Source organism: Ixodes scapularis, unplaced genomic scaffold (genome assembly GCF_016920785.2).
Source record: "Ixodes scapularis isolate PalLabHiFi unplaced genomic scaffold, ASM1692078v2 PGA_scaffold13__105_contigs__length_92229423, whole genome shotgun sequence".
NCBI classification, from domain to species: domain Eukaryota; kingdom Metazoa; phylum Arthropoda; class Arachnida; order Ixodida; family Ixodidae; genus Ixodes; species Ixodes scapularis.
The window spans coordinates 49,824,809-49,844,049 of NW_024609839.1; the positions used below are offsets into that span (position 1 = coordinate 49,824,809).

Consider the following 19,241-nt stretch of genomic DNA (forward strand, 5'->3'; position numbering starts at 1 on the left):
CTCAGATCTGTCTCAGTACTTACGGTTGTAGCTCTAGCTGACACCTTCGGGCGGGAGCCATCTTCAGAGTACGTGCGTATGGCGTGTATTTCTCGTATGGCGAAGCGAAGAACTCCCACGAGCTGGGCTTGGCAAAACCATTCCTTCCAACACAAAATCAAAAGCACTTTTTGTATTACATGACTCTCACATATGTTCAGTTACCTTTACGACGTGGCTGGACGCACATCCGAAGATATTTTAACTTCATTGACAGATAAGACCGACTAGAAAAACGTCCTCCAAGACAAACGCACTTCTCTTTTTTTTTTTTTTTTTATTACGTCGGAGATAGGAAGTTTAGGTTTTGTCTTTTTCCCCATCCTGAGGGCCTTGCACAAGTGTTATTGCCCCTGGCGAAGGTCCCTTTTTGTTGCAGAAATCTTCAAACCATACTCATCAGCCGCTTTCAATTTTTTTTTAGTTCTGAATGGCTCAGCTTCCTCTCGTCTTCTTGGGCATTTTTGGCGATGTCCCGCTAGTCCTGAAGCTTTTGTGTCTAGGCTTTCTTTTTTCGGGTCTTCGCAACCGTTGCCCTTTTCGTCCTGGACCTTCTAGTTGTCCCTGTGGCACTTCCGGTCGTTGAAGCGCGACAAGTGCCACAGCGTCTTTTCTTTCTTGGCTTTGCGGAGGAAACGGATGATGACCAGGAACTGCCTCTGAAGACCGCAGCCTTCTTCCTCTTGTATCCACTGCTTTGAGAAGAGAAAGTATTTAAGGTTCCCCCGCTCCTCCTCCTCACTGGTGCAGCTGTCATGACGGAGGCTTCGGGCTTCTCTTCTTTGGCACTACGCTTGCGCTTTATCTCAAGTCGCGAATTTGTTATGGCGCTTTGTACTCTCGAACCGGGGATAGCAGAAGTCTCCTGCAAGAACGCATAAAAACGGTGAACGGTGGTTTTGAAACACCGGGACAAGACGCGGTTTAGAACCGTTGGCCTCCTGGTGTGCGTCAACCCATATTTTTGTTCATTCCATCATCCAAGACTAATGAGCGATAATTACGTGTTCACTAGTGAAAATCAAAAGTTGCATTATCGTCTGGCAAGTAATTGTTTATGTTACTTTTTTATGTTACATTGTTGTTAGTGTTACACGAGTTGAGCTATGATGTCATATCCACCGGGGTGTCACATTTGTGTTTGCATTTTCATCTCCCGTAAAGGGCAAGCTGCCAGTCTTTAAAAATAAATCTTATTAATATTAATGTTGACGCTCGCAACTTGCACATGATCAGAGAAAACGGACTCAACACCGATGGCCGGTAGGAATAAGATAAGAAAGACATTGATATTTTCATATATATATATATATATATATATATATATATATATATATATATATATATATGTCAAAAATATATGTGAAATCCCAATCCTTGTGATCAACAAAACTGCCTTTCAAAAAAATTAGAAATATGTAGTTCGAGAGAAAAAAATATGGAACGCTGCCGGGTGAAATGCGTGGAAATCGCGATTCCATTTCTGCTCAAGTTTAGGCGGTCTTTACAAAATATTGAGTCATCACTTACGCCTAATACTTTTTATACTATAAGTATGCGATGTGTTCTATTTTTAGAGGAAAATATAGTTTTTTACCATTTTTAGTTATTTTTACATAAAATCGCAAACATGCCACCCAGAGCAATTTCGACTAGCATTGGGATAGCTATATAAAACGAACGGTATGGAGCTATGTCATGAGACATATATCAATACGTAGCTATTTAAATAACCTATCGATTGGTATGTGTTTCTTGTTTATCGATTTTATTGAACACTATTGATTTCACCCCAAATGTGTACAAAAATTGAAAATATACAATTTTCGAAATAAATTTTTTCAAAAAGGCCATTTTTTATTTTCTTCTAACTTCTCTACTTCATAGCCCATAAGGTGTAGAAATAGTGTATATAAGTCTTGGGTGTAATATTTTTGTTGTATTTGGGTGACAACCAGTTAAATAAGCCAATTTTAAGCCTGTCACTCAATCCTTGGTTCATCTATTCTGGCTTCACCGCAATGGTACTGGCGGCCTCAATAATAACAATCGGTTTTAGAAGCCAGTTCATCATGATCAGTTTGCCATTATATATGCTCATGACGACTCCTGGAACATCTGACATACGTTACGGAGGGCAAAACTAACCATTCACGTTAACGGAAATGCCACCTTCAGTCTATTTGTGAGACGAGCCGACATGTCCAAAGCTCTGGCAGGTGAACGTTCTCATCTTAAAAATTGCTCACGCACAGTGTGACATAAATAAGTGTAATTTAAATATAAAGACCAAACAATCACTCATGAAGCAGCTCAGTACCTATCTTCTGTGATCATGGAAATTGTTTTCCACTGATGAACGCATGGACATTTTTTTTTTGCACAAACTTGAACTGTTTGAGCTGTGTAGATAGTTTTGCTTATAAGCTTACACACGTAATACAAAGTACAGCTGACAAAATGAAAAACAAAAACGCTTGTATCACGACACAAAAAGACACTCGATTTAACTACTAATGTATTCACGTTAATAAAATACATGGTGCACAACACTCCCCCGTCTATACATGCAGAGGCTTTTGCGAAACGTCTGGAATTTGCCTACACAGTTAACAAAGTCGCACATTTTGAAACAACATGTAGGCACTAAAATACCGATTATGCAGTTCGCTGAAGAGGGACTTGACCTTTTTCAAGTCGCCACACGTGTGAGAGGCGGATGCCTTTTTGAACCGGTATGGATCCCCATTCGGCTCTCTTGGTTTTGCGGAAATCACTCACGTCGTCTTTCTTTAAATTTAGGAGAGTCACATTTTTTACAAACTTTCCCACCTTGTGCACAAAGTCCGTTGATTTCTGTATGGCCTCATCCACAGGCGAACGGAGGTTGTGCACCGTCGCCTGATGCTTCAGTAGCCCCCCTACTCCATCACAGGCGCTCTTGCCGTGTCCTGAGGCAGAAAAAACCCACTTTATCTTCGGAAGACCGGCTCGTTGGAACTCGTAGAGCTGAAATCTATTCTTAAAGGGAGCTGGTGCACCGTCAGATATATACGTTAATGACGTATAAACTGGAATGTTGTTCTCCAGCCAGTCCTCAATGCACCTTAGAGCGAGTACTGCGTGGGCAGTGTCATGGCACAGGTCTTCACACACGACACCGAAACATTTGGGACCTTGCGATGTCGACGCAACACACGTGAACACGGAGATTTGACGCTTGTGCCAGTGATGCTCTTGTATTTCGTGTGGCAGGGTCACCGTCCAGTTTTCCGCAAAATCAAAGTTCATGACAATATGTCTTGTTGTCACCTTGCTCTTCTCAATCCGAGCAGGTTCCCGTTGACTTCTACGGATGAAGTCGTGAGTAGAAAACCTTGTGGCCCATTTTTGCATCTCTTTCAAAAAGGCGTTCGAGTCCGCAGTCTTATTCACCATTTTGCCGTTTTCCCACGTGCAAAATCTAATCTCCTCATCAGGAACCAATTGTAATTCTTGTAAGGAGAGTCGATCAATGCTAGGGCATTTCTTGCATTCGCCCCGTAAACAATTGGGCGTTGAGTCTAGGCAAAGGCACAGAGCGACAATATCCTCAGCCGTTATTTTTTCTTCCCGTACGCTGTTGAGGGCAGATAAGCACAAATCAAAATTTGTGCAGCACACGCATGCACACATGGTTTGGTCAGGGTTCAGCTTAACCCATTTTGGTCGCAGCGAATAAAATTTGGTCAATCCTAATTTGGAGTCCGGGTTAGCTTTCTTAAACAGCTTGTAGGCTTCTCTTATGGACCTGGTCATGTAGCGCTTGACAACGGCTTGTTGTTCCCCATCCTTCATAATGTTTACAACGTCCTTTTTGTTGGGGCTCTGCCGGGAACAGTCGAAATCATCGTCGGTGTAAAACCGCGTGGCTGACTGCACGATGTCCTCGCCTATCTTAGCGCCTTGGTATGGCTCGAGACGATCCCATACGCCAAAACGTTCACGAAGTCGCTTGGCCTTTTTTAGTATGTAGCTCGATGCCTCCGGGATTAAACCTGCGACCTCGTTAACAGTTACACTTGCAGGCACAAGCGTGAGCAGCTGGCATCTCTCCTGGTAAGACTGTGTCTTGACAAAGGCTTCTCTGAGGTTTGCCCACCACTCGTCACAGTTAAGGCAGGAGGATTCAGTCCCAGAGTTTGACTCACTCGTTTCCAGGCTATATGCTGTAGCCAACTTTTTACGTACTTGTCTGCTGTATGACACTTCCATTTCCCGCTGTTTTCTTGCCGCATAGGAGTGACGGCTCTTCGGGTTTACGACAGACGGCATCCGCAAGGGAGTTGTCTCAAGCCCTTTAGCAGATATTTCTTCGTTAATGTCATCTACTACTTCATGTTCTTCAATGAAGCTTGCCGGAGAGCTTGAAGATGGGTCACTCACCGCACAGGCTGAAAGTTGCTCACCGGTGCGTCGAAAACAGTTCTGGCAGAGCATATCCGTCGACAGAACAGTAGCAGCTTTGGCTGGAGACAAAATTCTTTTCAATGCTTCTACGTTGAGGTCGGTTACGGGTCGAAAATGTCGGTTGCGGTATATCACTCGCTTATGTCTCTCAAAGTAGTCGGCACAGGACTTCCTTTTGAGGCTGAAAACTGCAGCCATGACTGAAACGTGGATGTGAGAAATACGAGTGGCCATCTAATTCTAAGTTCAAACCCGTGTGTTATTCCTTGCCGCGATCTTTTGCTTGTTTATTATTTCTCTCTTTGTGTTTGCCTCAGATCTTCTTGTTGTTTTAGTATCGACGACTGTGTGAATATAATCGCTGAAAACCGTCACCGAGAAAGAGCGCGCTGTATGTCTTTTCATTTAAAGGGGAGGGAAGTAATAAATAGCGAAAAACGACGATAATAAAATCGCGGGAAAAATGAGGACTGCAAACTTTAGGAAACACGTACAAAATCAAATTGACGAACTTAAAAGAGATAGACGCCGACAGAGAGTTCCTCTTTGGTGTGGTGCTTGCGTGCCCGAGACTGGTCTTGCCGGCAACTGCCAAAAATCACAGTGATCATAACTAAGATGAGTTGCCACTCCTGCGTAAACAAAGTTCCGCGCGTTCAGGAGATCGGCATGATAAAGTCAAAACTCTACTCTGTTCGTTTCCTCCTCTAGATAACCTTGACTAGACGGACACAGACAAGTTTGCGCAGTGAGGTCCTTTGGTCAGAGAAGGATAGTTGGGGACAGCGAACCGATCCGATAAACAGCCTCGGTCGGGAGCACGAGGTCAGCAAAGCTTATCGTAGGTCAACGAGGTCAACAAAGCTTATCAATGATTGCCTCAGATGTATCGTCTGAGACAATCATTGCTCTCCCTCGCGCTGATCAAAAGGGACCCGCGTTTGAGTCAGTTCGATGAAGAACAGAGTGCTACTTACGTTAGCACCCCGTTTGATGCAAGAAAAAAAAAACAGTTTGTTTTATTATTTTTATTTTGAAGAGGAGTCGTCTTCAAGTTCTACGTGGCTGTCAGAAATATTTTGTTCGTGATTTGTTAAACTACGTAAACAAATTACAACCAGATGTCCAACTCTCTTGGTGAAACGCCGGCTGCCGCTTTCGGGAGCTCCACGTTCTTAATTCCTACCAATTTCGCTCCTGTTCGTGTTTCAAAGTAAAGAAAATGGCAAGAAGCTTCCTTTAGCCGTGAAATTTGAAGGCAAAATTACAAAGCATTAAGAACATTTTAATCATTGTTATTTCTATAGCTATAACGGCTTTTGCAATAATAGTAAGGGGTTTCATTTCTCTCAGAAACCGGGCTATCGTATGTAACATATAGGTTGCATATTCAAGTTCACTTAACCGCACTCTGCTTCAGCGATTTAATCGGTAAGGACACTCGCCCGCCAAATCTCAAAATATAATGTCTAGCTTGTCCCGCTCTCAGACTGCAGGTGGCATTACTGTTAACATGAATGGTTAATTTTGCCCTCCGTAACGTGCGTCAGATTTTCCAGGAGTCGTCATGAGCATATATAATGGCAAACGGATCATGATGAACTGGCTTCTAAAACCGATTGTTATTATTGAGGCTGCCAGTACCCTTGTGGTGAAGCCAGAATAGCTGAACCAAGGATCGAGTGACAGGCTTAAAATTGGCTTATTTAACTGGTTGTCACCAAAATACAACAAAAATATTACACCCAAGGCTTATATACACTATTTCTACACCTTATGGGGTATGAAGTAGAGAAGTTAGAAGAAAATAAAAAATGGCCTTTTTGAAAAAAGTTATTTCGAAATTTGTATATTTTCAATTTTTGAACACATTTGGGGTGAAATCAATAGTGTTCAATAAAATCGATAAACAAGAAACACATACCAATCGATAGGTTATTTAAATAGCTACGTATTGATATATGTCTCATGACATAGCTCCATACCGTTCGTTTGATATAGCTATCCCAATGTTAGTCGAAATTGCTCTGGGTGGCATGTTTGCGATTTTATGTAAAAATAACTAAAAATGGTAAAAAAAACTATAATTTACCTCTAAAAATAGAACACATCACATACTTATAGTATAAAAAGTATTAGGAGTAAGTGATAACTCAATATTTTGTAAAGACCGTGTAAACTTGAGCAGAAATGGAATCGCGATTTCCAGGCATTTCACCCGGCAGCGTTCCATATTTTTTTTCTCTCGAACGACATATTTCTATTTTTTTGAAAGGCAGTTTTGTTCATCGCAGGGATTGGGATTTCACATATATTTTTGACCGGTAATTCTGAGGACCGACCCCGACAAGCTTGGTCGAATTCAAATGAAACCACCGATATATATATATAGCATGTCTCTGATAGCACTCTGCTGTGTTTGTATGGTTCGGATGTAAAATGTTTTATTTTTTTTTAGCATATCGGAGTTACAAGCACTCTCTAACGCGACAGTGATGTAGCACATGTGCAGTATCAAATTTTTAAAAGAGGAAATTGTCATTTATATTTATACGAGTAAATTGTATTTATACTTTCAAGTCTTCGTACCTCTTCCTCTTTCCAATTTTTAACAGTGTGTGTATTATGAGCCGGTGGCTAAAACACTCACGAATGAGCATCATAGACTATCGTTACTAAAAAAAGGTTAAATTAAAATTAAAAAAGTCAGAATATTTAAAAAAAAATACTAAATGTCTGTGGTTTGAGTTGGAAAGATTCTGTGCTCCTTGGTATTTTGTCAGCATGACGAAGTGTTTGCAATTTTTTTTTAACAAAGCTTGAAAAAGATTTTGATGAAATGTCTAATATCCGTGCCACACGAGGTAACTCGAATGCTATTCACAACGAATCACATTTGTGTGATAGGCGAATCAGCTCGGCTATGCTTGGAGTGTCGCGCGCTGATTGGCCGTCCGCTCAAATGTCATTCGTTGTAAATGGCATTCGAGTTGCCCGTGTGGCACGGGTATTAATTTATAGAAAAGTTTTTGTCAATTTTCTTCTACAAATGCAGTGAGAAACTTTAATCAAATCTACAATTGTCTACAGGCACGGGCTCGGTACTCTAGAATCGAAGAAGGAAAACACGATTACGCGGAATCTTTCAGCATTAAACATTTAGTACACCATTTGCACGTGGCGTTGTCCTGCAGTGCTGGTGGTTGCTTCATGTAGTAGTTCTATAGTGCAAAATTGGCAATGCAAAGGCAACGCTTATGATATCTTCAGTAGATTGAAAACATGCCATACAAAAGTCGCCTCAACTGGGCACAGCGATAATATGCCGTGCGCAAGCTTTACATAAATTGTATCAACAAAGCTACTACGTTTCATAAGAATTAGATACATTATGTAATATCTATAGAGCACACGTCCTGCGTGTGCACTTTCAAACCTCCCCAATTGAAGGTTTTCGGCAGATAATGCACATCTGACGTGCTCAAAACAGCTGAAAGGTCACAATGTCGAAGCTAAGGCCTCAACGGAGTGACAGTCAAAGATAGCGTATCATTTGTTCGTACGTTAGTTCAGACTATTGAGGGGAAAAAACTTTTTTTTATACAAGCTCAGAAATAATCAAAATATAATTTTAAAAAATCACCAATCCAGCCAATCACTCATTTGGAGTTACACACGTCACCCGAAGGCCCTGATGACGTCATCACTGTATAATGGCATGATGGTGTGTACAATCTTCGTGTGCTCCAGAGTCTGGTTCGCGGTCCCCCTAATTCATCTTCAAAAATACTTTGAAAGGGGTCACGAGAAACTCTTCAGTCTACGCATGCTCAAGTTTAAAACAAAGCCTAAATTCGGCCAGCCTCAATCTCCTGGGTCGCTGAACTCGTAAAACACAAAGTTGGGCCCGAAGTTCGCGGAGCCTGCTGATTGGACCCTCTCGACAATGGCGCCTTGCGGGACAAGACGTCAATCATCCAAACTCTTTCGGTGTTCAATTCCAGCGAGATTGTGAAAGACAAAGTAGTAGCGAGCTTCATCGGAGCGCGCGCGAGCAACACCGTGGAGCCGTCCGATTCAACGGCTGCACTGGTAACGCCGCGCCCGCCTGTGTTCACATCCTCCGCCTCGTTAGGCTTAATGCTGTCTAGATTGTCCCTAGGCGGGCTCTGAACACTCTAAACATTCTCGTCGCAAGATCGTTGTTTGTGAAAGTTATACAAAGTGGCGTTTCACAACTTTGGGAAGAATTTGTGGACAAAACCTCCGCTTCGAAATCGAGGCAAAGGTGGCACCTTATTATATTGTGGAGCCGTGCGTGATGTAAATGGCTATATAGAGCTCAACTTCCGTCACTCTCGACAACGCTACCGAAGTCATCGAAACGCGGTGTGGGTCTTGGCGTCGGTAGTGTTTGAGAAATAATGGGGCAGCGGGGAATGACGAAAAAAAAAAAAAAAACTGGAGAAAGGAAAATAAAAACGGGTACGACGAACACACAGATCAAACCAAATTAGAGGTCGGGAAGTGGCGAAGAAAATGCTCGGGAAACAGAGGAAGGGGGATATCTCTTCCCCCAAAATGTTTTTATTATAAGGGTGGGGCGAAGGCCTCCTCCTCACCCCTTTATGCCCCTTGCCCCTCTTTCGACGCCACGTGGGGGAAAGGTTAGAAGGAAAGGAGGGGGATCCGCTCCGCTCCCCGTCTCATTTTTCGACAATCCTGCTTAGATGCGTTCCAACTGATCGACGACGAGGAACAACACAACGTACAATTTTTGAAAATAATGTTTCTAGAGGTTCTGAAATTAAAATGGTTCGCTTTCCTGTTTGGAGGGAACAGCGCAAAAAGGACGTAGGACGAGGTCGAAGAAACACACAGACAGGGCGCTGACTTACAACTGAAAGTTTATTGCTCTGAAGAAAGAGAAATAAACACAGAAAGGAGGAAGGGGAGAGAACAAACAAATCAAACCAATAACATGCGGCATCACCCACGCCCACGCTCCGTCACACGAACCTGCCACACTTTCTTACAAAATCCACCTCGTCATTTGCAAGGGCAACCGAAGGAGCGCTCACACACGTGTCAGCTCCGATGGACGCGATAAAAAATGCTTCGTCTATCTCCCTCGCAGTTTTGTTTTTGTGACGAGACAAAATATTTATGTCGCGCAATGACGGCGTGCAGCCACACCTGTCACAATGAACCGCTAGGTTTCCTGAGGGCGAGAAACTGTCACAATGAACCTAGCGGTTCATTGTGACAGGTGTGGCTGCACGCCGTCATTGCGCGACATAAATATTTTGTCTCGTCACAAAAACAAAACTGCGAGGGAGATAGACGAAGCATTTTTTATCGCGTCCATCGGAGCTGACACGTGTGTGAGCGCTCCTTCGGTTGCCCTTGCAAATGACGAGGTGGATTTTGTAAGAAAGTGTGGCAGGTTCGTGTGACGGAGCGTGGGCGTGGGTGATGCCGCATGTTATTGGTTTGATTTGTTTGTTCTCTCCCCTTCCTCCTTTCTGTGTTTCTTTCTCTTTCTTCAGAGCAATGAACTTTCAGTTGTAAGTCAGCGCCCTGTCTGTGTGTTTCTTCGACCTCGTCCTACGTCCTTTTTGCGCTGTTCCCTCCAAACAGTATGTACCACCAACTAACCCAACTACATGCCTTGCTGGTTCGCTTTCCATGAACTCACGAGCGGTCATGACAGACTTCCAAATGAGAGGCTCGTACCAGGACTCGTAGTGTGCGGGCGGTTTCAGTGACGTCCTTTTGTAGTTCTTACCCTTGACGTCAGGGTTAGGATGGTCAGTTTGGAACGACAAATTCGATGGTGGGTTTTAGAATCGACGGTGATGAGTTTTGATTGTGTACAATGAAAGCTTGGTCATCGAGTTCTTAAGACATAACTGTCAATATTGACGACCTGACATTACCCTTATTTCCGTTGATAAAAGCAGGGTTAATTCGTTTTTGGCTAATCTTTAAAACCCCATACACCGACGCTTTGGGTAGCCTACAGCAATGGTGCAGGCAGGCGTGTGGTTTGAGAGGTCAACCGACCCCCCCCCCCCCTCTCCCTCCAAAGTCATAACTTTTTTTTTTTTTTATTAAAAAAGGAAGAGAAATATTGAATGACTACCGAGTTGTTCCAGCCAACCGGAGGGCAGGGGACGGCCGTATCTGTACCCGTGAATTGTACAGTACGTCGATTACTATACGCGATGATAAAACAAAGCTCACCCCACACCCGAAATGAATTCTTGGCTACGCCACTGGCCTACAGCTACCAATAGTCACTTAAAAAAAAAAAAAAAGAACGCAGTAAAATTATTTTATTTCGCCGATGAGGAGACAACTTCCCGGTGGAGAAATGCGCCCGACGGCGGACAACGCTACTGCGCTGGTACTTACTAAAGTAACTGGAACGTGGGAAAGCAGCGCCAAGCTCCCCCTATGGCCGCCATTTTGGCTCACGAATGAGCAAATTCTTCCTGACCTCTCCATTCTTGGTGAGTCGACTTATATCCCCTGGTAACGGGTATCTTTATAGAGACTTTTTTTTTTTTTTTTTTATACCGAGATTTCGCTAACCACACACCGGCGAAACAAGCGTACATCTTCGTACCACCACCACATGCTGTGTCGGTGCTTGGAGGCACTGAAAAATAAGTTTACTGTTTTGGAATGCGCAAGAAGAACAATATAGTTGTTAGAGATCCGTGGAGTTGGGCGTGATTGATAGGTTGATTGCATACTCAGTGCCGAAGACGCTTATATTAGCGAGGAACACCTCAGTCTGCTCGAAGCCGGTTAACAACTAACCGCGGCAAAACATTAACCACCCTTTCCTACTAGGTACCTACAAGTACCTAGCCAAGTTTGACGAGGTCTGGATGAGAGATAGCTCCGCGTTTTATTATGGGGTGGTAGCCTGTGTCACCTACTGGTTCTAGCGAATATAAGTGGCTTTCGTGGGAACCACTTATATTAAAAAATGGGAACCCAAGATCGCGCGCTGCCAGGTTTTCACGACGCAGCACGGCATACGTTTGAGCTTAAGAAACATTTTTGTTCCTCATGGAACAAATATTGGGTAAGATAAAACTTAATTTTTCCATGTTTGGAAAATTCATAAATGTTCGGCTATCTGTAGAGGATGGCGAAGTTTAGTCCTAAAAACGATGAGGTAGAAGTGAGCAGTAAACGGCGGGCGGTACGCCCACAGCATGGTTGGCCAGCATGTAAGAACTGTACATAAAACTATCATAAATTAAAAACCTGTGCTTCGGCTCTAGAGAAAATAGACCTATTACTAAATAACCAGAGCACCGTGGAGGATGGTGAAATTATTCTACGCTTCGTGCGCGCTCGCCTTTCCCATATGAATGATTCGAAGTAAGTATTCACATTAAGGCTTTGACGAAGGCGCGTGCAAGGCACGATTTCTTATAGGAGGTATTCACTGGATGCCATATTTGAGGGCGATGTTTAGAGCGCATGCTCAGAACGAGCTCACATTAATAGCTTGCTGAGACAGGCAACCTTGATGCTGCTAAATGCACGCTCCAAAAGGACTGCGGAAGCTCGCCGTCAGCACGCGCTCAGCAGCAGCGCACGCGGATATGGCGGCTTCTGATTTAGAGCAGTTACTACTGCCATAGCCTTCCCTATACTCAAAAAGCCTGTCAGTTTGACGACGGAGCCATAGAAAGCCCGGTCCCAGGTTTGGAGCACGAGGATCTGGTAGCACAGAGCATTTCTCGGGGAACCTAGAGTGCCTTCATACACACGCGCGCCTTTGCTTGAGTGGTGACATCTCAGCCATTTTTCCGCTCAATCGTTTGTCATGCCTTTTTAAGTGCGCGCAATCCGGTGTCACTCAGCTCGAGCGCGTAGCTTTGGCTAATGCATAGACGCCATTTTACCGCCCAAGTCATGCACCGAGTGCGCGAGAGCGTCACGCGCTGGCACATTCAGTGCAACAATGGATGTCTTCACCCTGAGACAGACAGACATGCAGGCACCCTAGGGGAACCTGGACGTGAGCGCACAGCTTTTGCAGCGGCGAGGTCCCGTAACAAGGTTATGAAACCCGACGAGAAAAGAAGCAGTAGCGCGAGGAACGCGAGGAGCACTAGGGGACATTCCATCGCTCGGGAGAAGTGTATTTCGCCGTCTAGCCGCAGCGGGGCGCCCGTCACACAACTCTTCTCTCATCCGTTGTCTGCAGCTCTACCTTTTCTCTTTCGGCGGCCGCGTCTGGTAGCAATCTGCCAGGCTTTGTCAGTATAGAGGAGGCTTTGCTCTAGCACGTGCAGCGCGTGTAACCACACTCGTAGCATGCATCTCGGTGTTTGGAAAATTTAACGTTCATTGGGGCTCTGTGTGCTTCTGCTTGCTATTAGTACCCGGCCGATCGAGTCAAGGCAATCCAATAAGGTATTCCAAAAACTTTGCCATGTCGGCAATTACCGCGTTTCTTTAGGCTTGGCCAGAATCAAAAGACTATCTAAAAAATGTGGCGAGGTCATTGCTCAGGTTTTGCGATATAAGTGAGGTAAGGCAAAGCGAAAGCCTGCTGCACCATTCAGTGCTGACTAAAGCGTCTTTATTGCAGCTACTGCGACATATTCCAAATCGAGCGACGCACGCTCTCAGGGGCACCGCCATGCATCCCCGCCGTCCTTACTCTGCCGGTCACGTGACCTAAAATTCGCCCTCGTAGGGAAATGCTGTTAACCTCCTACCGTTGTCAAAGCAAATCAGCTTCGAGCAAACGGGCCCAGTACTACAGTGTTCTAGAGGGTGTAGTGGCAAGAGCGGCGCCCGCTTTTAATGAAGCGCGTGAAGACGGTCGACGTAGATACCGCGAGTGGCGCTGGAGTTCTGTGCCCTAGGAGAATTAATGACACGTGTGCGATGAACGAAGAAGACGACGAGGGTGACGCAATACGCTTCTCCAAAATGTAGCACCGTAGAACTTCTTTCGCAGCTATTAAGCCTGCAGCCTAAGTGATAGCGTTGCCGAACGATGCGTCAGTACTGGGGTGGGGGGGGGGGGGGGGGGGGGGGAGGAGTCGATATTAATTAAATAATCTCCCTCAAAACACGGGAACATTTCAAGTAGAGGATAGCACACACTCTAGAGGCATTAGTCCAAAGGCAGAACTACAATTTAATATACTTCGTTTCACCTTATGTTGTACCGCAGCGAAGGCTAGAAGCGCGAGCTCATAGCGTTGGGAGCTGCTCTTAACGCACGAGAGCTTGTGCCGCCGAGATGTGAACCAGAGCAAGGAGCTCGCGCTTGTAGCCTTTCCGGCGCTACGTCATAAGGTGAAACAGAGTATCCAGAAGAACATTAAGAGTTGTTTCGCACCGCGAAAAGCTCCAGTCAAACCACAGTAGTAAGCGCCGAACAGCGCTGATGATGGCGCTGACGGGGGCGCGCTCCTAGGGCACTAGGGTGCCTACATGTCTGTCTGTCTCAGGGTGAAGACATTCATTGTTGCCCTGAATGTGCGAGCGCGTGAGGCTCTCGCGCACTCGGTGCGTGACTTGGGCGGTAAAATGGCGCTTATGCATTGGCCAAAGCTACGCGCTCGAGCTGAGTGACACCGCATTGCACGCACTTCAAGATGCTTAAAAAACGATTGGGCGGGAAAATGGCTGAGATGTCACCACTCAAGCAAAAGCGCGCGTGTGTATGAAGGCACTCTATAGGGCACAGAACAGCAGCGCCAAGGTGTCGTCTACGCGCAAAATCTTCACAAAGCGGCCGCCGTTCTTGCCACTTCAACCCCCTCTAGAACACTGTACCAGTACGATGATTCTCCATGGTGAGCTTTTGGTACGACTGGATTAGAACGACCCTCTCGAAGCTTCAAAGATTTGAAGGGGCCAAATTGGCGATTGTCATAGCACCCGAGTCCGATTAGCAATTCGATTTGTGAGATCTTTTCGTCTGTATGTTAGTATTTGTTTGTGTTCGGCCAGCATGCAGGGAAGGCAATGACTCTACTTTTCCAGAATCTAGTAACTTTAGCTCTGACCTAGCTACGAAGGGCTACTCTTTGATCAAGGACAGAAAAAAAATAACAGAAACGTTTTTTTTTATTTTTTTTTTATTTCATTGGCGAAAATAAGAGCGATATCAGACTGTCAACTTCGACGGTGTTGAGTTTAAAAATGCAATTACCCCAAACCTCCGCCGTGCTTTTTAGAGATCATCGAACGTATTGGTCACAGCCACGGTGGTAACAGCCGATAATCTTTGTTCTGACGTTACACCTGTGAACCACGGTCCCCTCCGCGTGCTCTCGTGCCGCTCTAATTCGGCGCCTTGGAGTAATAGGGATTTTTCGCGCCGTGACGAAATACGTCAAAAAAATAAACGGACCTGCGGGTTTGTGGGAAATGAAAACCTTTCGGCGTTTTTTCGGCCGCTCCTCCTGCTATGTTATAACGCAAAGAATCTTTGTGTCCCATGACTTTAACAACCCTGTCCAAGAAAACACTCACGGAGAAATAGATTCCATTGACTTCACGGTCAGTGACCATTCGGGTGACTTTACTGGTTGCTACTGAGCGCGTACCTTTTCCATCATTCATATCGCACCATTGAATTTGTTTTAGAGCGCAGCTCTTAGGCGCTCGTTCCCGTGTTTAGCGGCGTCGCCGTCGCCGCCGTCGGCGTAACCGGAGGAAGAGGGAAGGGTACGCAGGAAGAGGAGAGGGGGGTTCGGATTACCTCCTCTCCTCCTCCTCTGTACCCTTCCCTCCTCCTTCTCGAGAGCTGCGCTCTAATTTCGCATTTTAGATATTTGTAAACGGGTTTCTTTTTTTTTTTTTTGCAAGAGCAAGTAATGCGTACCAGCTATAGAGTGGAGGAGAAAAATCACCATGATTTAAAGGGACACTGACACCCCCAAATTTTTTTTTTCCATTTTTTGCCAGGCGCTTCATTATGGTGTCGGAGGACTACCCAATTAATATTTTGCAACAGAGTAGCGTATTTTTTTAATAAAGCCAAAAGACGCAACTGCTCGAAACCGAAACCCGACGGAGGTCGGAGAAGTCGAGAGAAGAGAGTGAGTGGCGGAAGTCACGTGACTACACCCGACCGTGCGTTTTTTTTTTTTGTTTTTTTTTTTCTCCTTTCCGTAGCAGACGACACGACATGCGGCGTACGGGAACTGTTCGCTTTTGCAGTTATGATTGTTCCGCTCGTTGTTCTGAACTCCAAGATGAGTTGTTTTGTACATTGAGGAGTTGGAGATGAGTAGTGAGTGCCCGTGGAGAATTTCCATGATCGGCTCCGAAAAGAATACACCCAAGATGTTGCGTGAAGAGCTGGCTCACATGTCCTGCGTCCGAAAAAAAAAGGGGCATTGTGCGACAGAGTTTCCGAAAGATCAACGGGATCGGGACCAATGGCTGGCTGCAATTCAACATTTACGGGCACCTCGGAAAGCACAGGCTTCCTGATTTATATGCTTCTTGCATTTTGTGGAAAGTGATTACATTGAGTTCGCAAGTGTCAAAAAGGAAATCCCATACCATTTAACTCAGCCAAGTGTCGTCCACAACATTTATTTGTTATTTTTTTGTTTGTTTCTTCAGTGATAATTGTAAAAAAAAAAAAAAAAAAGATATGTTAACATCGGAAAATGTTTGAAAAAAAAAAAAAAAGTTTCACGGGGAGTCGATTTCGGTCCTACCGGGGCACCTCTTTACTGGTGGATCTCTCTCCTTAGTAATGATCGGTAAACTGTAAGTTCGAAAGTTTGCTGCCGATTTTTCTCTAGCAAAAGCACTCCCGGGCCGAAGTCGGGAAGCACCACGCATTGGCGACATTCACACCTAGTAAAGAAATCGTACGCGTGCATATTCAACTCGAAGTAGACACGTCGTGCTTGACGTTTGCGCGAGCGATGTCTTCAGCCATGAGCAGGGAGCGACGGCTCGGCGACGTCTTCGTGCAAATCGGCTTGGTGGTCGGGCGTGTCGTACGGGATGAATACCAATTCTTTTGATCAGTCCCAAATTTCTCTTTTAAAGGTAGACAGAAGTCGCCGGTACCGCGAACAACAGTTCTGAAATAAAGGTCCCACGCCGGTCATCCGCTGCCATCGCCGTCCCCGCGAGTCCCACGATACGCGAAACGACGAACGCACAGAATGCTTCCGGTTGTCTGTGGAACTTTTTTTTCAATCAACGTATTTGCAGCTTTTTAGAAGCCACAAAAAATGGGTTTCATATTTTTTTCTATTTTTAACATTGAGTGTGTGCCTTCAGTGACCCACAACTTTGATTAAATTTGGTGGTCGCATCGATACCTTAGAAAACGGCCCGTGACCGCGGAAAAGAGAGTGAGCGAGACTCGAACCGGCCAGTTCTTGATCGGCGGTTTTCGGGCGGAAAGAAACCGAATTTCGAGCCGCAAATTCTGTTCTGGGTAGTTCAGCTCTCATATGTCACGTACAACTAAAAACCTCGGCGAGCATAAACACCCTGTCAGTGTCCCTTTAACTCGCGATTTAAATCACAGCATATGATGATTTAAATCAACATTTTTCTCCAAAATATTATCGCCAAAATAATTTTATATTTAATGTCCGTCTAACCATTTATGCTTTTTTAAGTGCATTTCTTGTATTTACAATAAATGGGCATCAGGCAAGGAAGATTCATAGCAGGCAGAACACGAACAAAAGGCGGTGCTACCAAATCAGAGCTTCGAGCTTTCTTTCTACCATCCACGAATTCGTTCTTCAGTTACATAATCTCCTTTACAGGAAAATCAAAACGCGAACGAAACGAGAACAAGTGTAATTTCATATAAAAAATTAGAAAACACAAAAAAAACGTTTTAACTAACCAAGACTATCAAGCTACTTTTGTTGTAGCATGATGCTAATTACTTCAAAAAAGATTGTCAATTAAATGGTAATGTAGAAGCTTAAACTTTGTGTTGTTTTTTTCGCCGTAGCTTTCAGTAGTTGGACGAATTCATCAGACAATCTTTCATGTTTAAAAACATATTCAGTGACACCGCATTACTTTTTCTGTGCTATGGTGATTTAAATAAAATTCATCCGATTTCAGTAAAAATAAAAATTTGCTTTTTCCAGAAAAAGTAATACGATTTTTTTCTCCCCGCCACCAGGATACGTATGATATCACGAGCAATCCATATGCTACAAAAACACACACGCTCTGGCCAACCTATACGAAGATTTAGCATTGGATCGGGTACTTACAGGAAGGCTTCTTGTTGCAAGAGAAAACGCGACGTGATCTGCGAGGGTTATCAGTTTTTCCGAGATCTCCATCCATCGCACTGCAAATGTTAGCCATCCCTCGGTGAGATTTGTCAAGGCTTGGACTTCGGCAAGGGGAGCGGGAAGAGCAGTCTCCTTTTCAGGACTTATGCATTGTTGTTGGGTCTTCGCCGCTCCCGAGCACTCGTCCATGTTGAGACGGCCCTCGATCTCGCGCTCGTACGCTTATGTTGTTGATCTTGATGTCCTTGCCATTTTGCTCACTCTATATATAACTCCGCTTTCTCGTCTTCGTGTCGGGGCCCCGTGGATGAACGACATCAAAAAAGCTGTCTCCCTGTATATCCCCGCCCCTGCCCGTTTCGATCTGGATGAGCATCGTACCGGCGTGCGGTCGTGTGTCACTGCTCCGTGGTGCACGTTAAAGACCCCAGGCTATATCGGTCGTACCGCACTGGCTAAATTGCTTATCTACAATGGGTGACAATGTCGCCATGTTCTTGCATAATATACTGTATAAACTATTAACAATATAGATAAGTGGCTATCTCTTCGCCAGGGGGACTGACGGCCGAGTGGCCTAGCCCACGCGGCGCACACCAGCTCGAAGCACGTGAAGCAAAATCTCCCGCGGCAGAACTAGAGCCACTCGATATGGCAGCGTAGCTGCCAGAGTAGCGCCACGCTTTTCCCTGTGCCGCCTCTCACCGCGATTGGTCACACGCGGTACCATAGCAACGAGCTGAGCTGACTCGGTTTCCGTAGCAACCGAGTGACGACTCGTCACGTGACCTCTCAACAGCCGTGATGTCATCGGTAAGATGGCAGCGCCCAGAGCTGGTGGATGCGAGTTTGTTCGGTGCCCTTAGTCGTGTTGTGCCGCAGCTTGCCGGCGATTTAGGGCTTCTTCGTGCTTTCTGACGTAGGTATAACGTGAAGATCTGAAAGAATGGTATACTTTATACCCTTTCTGTGCAAGATCGCTCTGGATATTAGCACCTGTGCGACAGCATATTAATATTGCCTTAGAGGTGCTTGGGTTTCCGGATGTGTTTGAGGATCGATAAGACATTTAGCATGGAATTTTTGCATTCTCTTAGCTTTACTTGAACGTTGGAGTGTCTGAGAATCGATGCGAAATCTGTGCGTCGCATGTTGGGCCTTGGAGAATTTGTTTTTGCCCCAGGTAACCGCATGATCACAAACTTTTAGCGAGGAAGCTCCTGCGATCTTTAATCTTTTTTACTAATCGCCAATTTTACGAAATGGCAGTTCTGAAGATTTTGATATAACTTGTTTTCGTTGCAATAGCTTGCATTTGATCGCAGTGTTTTTTGGTTTGTTTTTCAAGTGAAAAACTGGCGTTTGCTCAAGTGACGTATATGAAATGTCCTGCTATATGACAATTCATCAACACATACTATTGAACTTAGATGCTCAGAGGGGTTTTCGTCGTTGTAATTA

At 44.8% G+C, this 19,241-nt stretch overlaps 1 protein-coding gene across 1 annotated transcript; it reads right to left on the reverse strand.

Moving 5' to 3' along the window:
* Positions 1-363: 363 nt before the first annotated feature.
* Positions 364-18,111, reverse strand: LOC115331890. The gene is made up of 2 exons (XM_029994154.4): positions 17,757-18,111; positions 364-904 (listed from the first exon to the last, which is right to left on the reverse strand). The coding sequence occupies exons 1-2, from the start codon at positions 17,967-17,969 to the stop codon at positions 539-541; spliced, it is 579 nt and encodes a 192-aa protein (XP_029850014.2). The 5' UTR covers positions 17,970-18,111; the 3' UTR covers positions 364-538.
* Positions 18,112-19,241: the final 1,130 nt, after the last annotated feature.

Coding starts and splice junctions, on each gene's coding strand:
- LOC115331890 (XM_029994154.4), bottom strand. CDS start 17,969: ATGGACGAGTGCTCGGGAGCGGCGAAGACCCAACAACAATGCATAAGT. Junction 905..17,756: donor TTGCAACAAGAAGCCTTCCT/GTAAGTACCCGA, acceptor GCGTTCTTGCAG/GAGACTTCTGCTATCCCCGG.